General features: G+C 40.7%; 1 protein-coding gene across 1 annotated transcript; it reads left to right on the top strand.

Annotated features, from left to right (window-relative positions):
• Positions 1–1959: 1959 nt before the first annotated feature.
• LOC149390197 (uncharacterized) lies at positions 1960–3745 on the top strand. The gene is made up of 5 exons (XM_089619703.1): positions 1960–2023; positions 2087–2165; positions 2412–2688; positions 2795–3454; positions 3689–3745. The coding sequence occupies exons 1-5, from the start codon at positions 1960–1962 to the stop codon at positions 3743–3745; spliced, it is 1137 nt and encodes a 378-aa protein (XP_089475829.1).
• Positions 3746–3986: the final 241 nt, after the last annotated feature.

Raw genomic sequence — 3986 nt, 5'->3', positions numbered from 1 at the left:
GGGTTACAAGGACACGATTTCATGTATGTAATATAACATTTACGTACATACTATATTATTATGCACGCATACATAACATGTTGATATTAAATAAGGGTCCGGAGATAGGAAACAATAGCAACACCAAAGTGGGTAAAACACCGCAACACACAATTCCAAATGTAGAGGTTAAAATTGAGATTGACATGTATAGCTCTTAGAGGCTAAAACAATTACGTGTATATCGCTGGATGCAAATAAAATGCACTTATAATAAGGGACTATACAAAGAGAGATTTCCTTATCTAGGACTAAATTAAGGGCAATTTCCAATTTCCTACTTTTTCCAAAAATTTACCAAACTAGGACTAGTAAAAAAAACCATACCCTAAGTCAAATTAGAGATAATAAACTTTTACCTATTATACCCTTACCAACCTATCTCTTCTTTTTCTCTCTTTTTTTTTTCTCTTTTTCCCCGCTCAGCCTATCTCTCACCCTAATTTTTTTCCCAGCTCACATCTCGGTGGTTGATCTCTCTCTCAGTCCAGCAAAGCTTCCCTTCTCTCTCAGAATCACATCTCGGTGGTGGATCTCTTTCTCTCGCAGTCCAGCCCAGCTTCCCTTCTCGCTCTAAGTGTTCGATTTTTCTGTCAGTCCACGTAATCATCTTTCTTCCTCTCGGAATCATCGCTGTTGTGGATCTCTCTCTCTCTCTCAGTCCAGCTTTCCTTCTCGATCGGAGTCATCGCTGCCATAACAGGTACATCGTCGTATCTTCTGAATCTGCAAACCTCTGTTCCCCTGGGTCGCCGGCCGAGAATTTGCAAACTTCGAGTCGTCGCGTAAGTCCGTCGAGGGCGCAGTCCAGTGATCAGGTCTGTAGCAGATTTATGGTGAACAACACGTATAATTGATTTGTGTGTTTCTTTATTAGTGACATGTTAGGTAATTAGTGATATCTGTGTACGATTTAGTGTTTCGTGGTAGGTGATTAGTGAAATCATAGTACATTAGTGACATGTACATGTAGTTACTTGTTTTAAGTTTATTGACATGTTTCTTGATTAGTGACATTGTCATGTACCAGTAGTTAATTGTTTTACGTTTAGTGACATGTTTGTTGATTAGTGACATCAGTATATATTAGTAACATGTACAAGAAGGAATTATTTGAAGATGTAATGACATGTAAGTTTATTAGTGACATGTACAAAAAACTATTTGAAGATGCAGTGACATTGTCATTTGATTAGTGATATATACTTGAGTCAATGATTTAAAGATTTAGGGACATGTTACCTAATTAGTGAAATCTGCATGTATTCGTTTAGTGACATGTCGTGTTTGAGATTTTTGATGTGCAGTTATGAAAGGAGATATTTTTACGTTCGTCAAGCATAGCGGTGTATGGCTCAGAGATGACTATTACCAAGCCGGTGTTACACATGCATTGCTCATACCGCCGACGATAAACTACGAAGATTTTATAAAATTATTGTTTGGGGGTTCAGAGGGGAAGTTGAATCCAGAAATACATAGGTTGAATGTTAAATACGAAACTCAAAGAGCAGTAAAACCTGTAACGATTGACTCCGACTTGAGTTTGGCTTGTTATTTGCACATTCGGAAACAGAAATCAGATACAAGGAAATTCTCCCTGGTTTTGGATATTTTACCGTTGGGCGAAGAAAATGACACTGCGCGTGTGGGTTCAACTCCGAACACAGTCGAGAGTGGTTGTGCAAAAGCTGAACCTGCAGAAGTCCCAACTCCACAAGACAGAGGTGCAGAAGTCCCACCTCCACAAGAACGAGTTGCAGTCGAACCACCTCGAGAAGACCAACTCCTAAAAGACTCCACTCCAGCCTTACATGAGATGGGTAATGAGCGCGGCATCGATGAAGGTGATGAATCGGGTGAGAGCATTTATTATGGTGAATCCGGTGCGTCTTCTGAAGCGCATGGTTGACAACGAGTATGGATGAAGGATCCGTCGAAGTGGTTGATATCGATTCCCCAACAACTGTTTATAAAGGAGAATGTACGCGAACAAAAAAGCATTGCAAATGCATTTGAGCTTGTTTGCGATTCAAAATCATTTCAGTTACAAGACCAGAAGCTCTACTAGAACGTATATCCATGTGGTTTGCCGCGATCCTACGTGCACTTGGGCTGTTCGGGCAGTTAGGATGAGGAACACGGGCATATTTCAGATTTGGAGGTGATTAATTCTGCCACTTACAAACTTGGTTTTTTATGATTATTTTTATTTATCTGTATGTATGAAGTATGTAGTCAGTAGGGACAAGTTTCGTTATATGCAAAATGGCTTAAGAAGTAAGTAGTGACGTATTTATCGATTTAGCCGTTGACATATGTCATAACATCTGATCTTTTCAGATTTGACTCTGTTCATACATGTTCGACAGAGTTCAGAAATGGAACGCACCCTCAGGCCACCTATACTTTGATAGGGAGTTTTATGAAGGACAAATACAGAGATCCCACATTAGGCCGAGAGACATCATGGCTCACATGCAGAAGAATTATGGGGTGGACGTGAAGTATAAAAAAGCTCGGAGAAGCAAAGAGAAGGCGTTGGAGTTGTTATACGGCACCGAGAAAGAATCTTTCGCTAATTTACCTTCTTTGAAGTTCATGATAGAGCAAACTAATCCAGGTTCTTCCCTCGACATTGTGAGCACTGTACGAGCCCGGTATTTAAAAAAAAAAATTCATGTCTCTTAGCGCATGGAAACGAGGATGGAAGTGGTGTCGTCATGTCATTATCGTTGACGGTACGTTTTTGAAGAATTATTTTAAAGGTACTCTCTTTTCGGCATGCGCGATGGACGCAAACGAGCAGATCTTCCCCCTAGCATTCGGTGTTGGAGATTCGGAGACCACATCTGGGTGGGTTTACTTCTTGACAAAGTTAAGAGAGGCAATCAGGGAGAGGGAACATCAAGTCATCGTGTCTGACAGGAACAAAGGAATAAAACGCGCCGTCGAAAAGGTATTTACTCACTCAGAGCACGGAGACTACATGTTCCATCTACTGCAAAATGTGACAAATAAGCTTAAAGAATTGACGAAACAAGCGAAGTGGAAATTTTTCGGTGCTGCAAATGCGTACACGGTCGTTGAGTGGGAAAAGTTTATGGTTATGCTCGATGAGGAGAACCCAGCAATCCGAGCCTATCTTCTGGACGTCGGTCTGGCCAAGTGGGCGCGCTCTCATTTCAGCGAGAAAAGGTACTCTATTATGACATCGAACAATGCCGAGTCTCTTAACGCAGTACTTCTTAAAGCTAGGGAGTTCCCGATATCGAAGATCGTCGATTTCTTGACGGAGAGAATGACAAAATGGTTTTTTGAACGGAGGCAACGTGCCACTGAAACCGTAACGCATCTTTCTGTTAAGGCACACCTCAAATTAGTCGGTTACATCGCGAAAGCTTCTGGAATGCAGGTACTAATTCAGTAAACAACATGTCGTTAGTCTTTGATATAAGTATTTATTTAGTTACATGATCGACTTTAATGACATGTTACCTTTGTAGTGACGTGTTACCTTATTAGTGACATGTTAACTTATTAGTGACATGCGACCTTTTTAGTGACATGTTACATTTTGTAGTGACATGCTGCCTACTACACTATTGACAAGGTTAGTGACAGGTTATCAAATTCGTTGTTTGTACAGGTAAATCCATCCTATGTGTACGATTTCGAGGTCATTGATAAATTAGAGGACATTTAAGTGGTCCTAATTTCGGTAGATAGCAATTAATAAATTCCCATAAAACATGCTTAAAAAGACGTGAGGGATTGTGTAAACGCTTTCACACATCAATGGATATCAACAAGGTAAGCGGTTCGAAGGTCGACGACGAGAAACACACCGACGCGGAACTCCCTGAGGCAAAACTCACCGACTATCAAATCAGCGAGGCTGAATACAAATGGTATTTGGATACTTATGATGACAGTGGAACAGGTCC

This window comes from Urtica dioica, chromosome 7, assembly GCF_054948205.1.
Source record: "Urtica dioica subsp. dioica isolate 48M chromosome 7, U.dioica_male_clone48M_v1_H2, whole genome shotgun sequence".
Classification (NCBI taxonomy): domain Eukaryota; kingdom Viridiplantae; phylum Streptophyta; class Magnoliopsida; order Rosales; family Urticaceae; genus Urtica; species Urtica dioica.
Note: the sequence above shows the minus strand (reverse complement) of the source record. Positions and strands in the feature narration are given on the sequence as shown.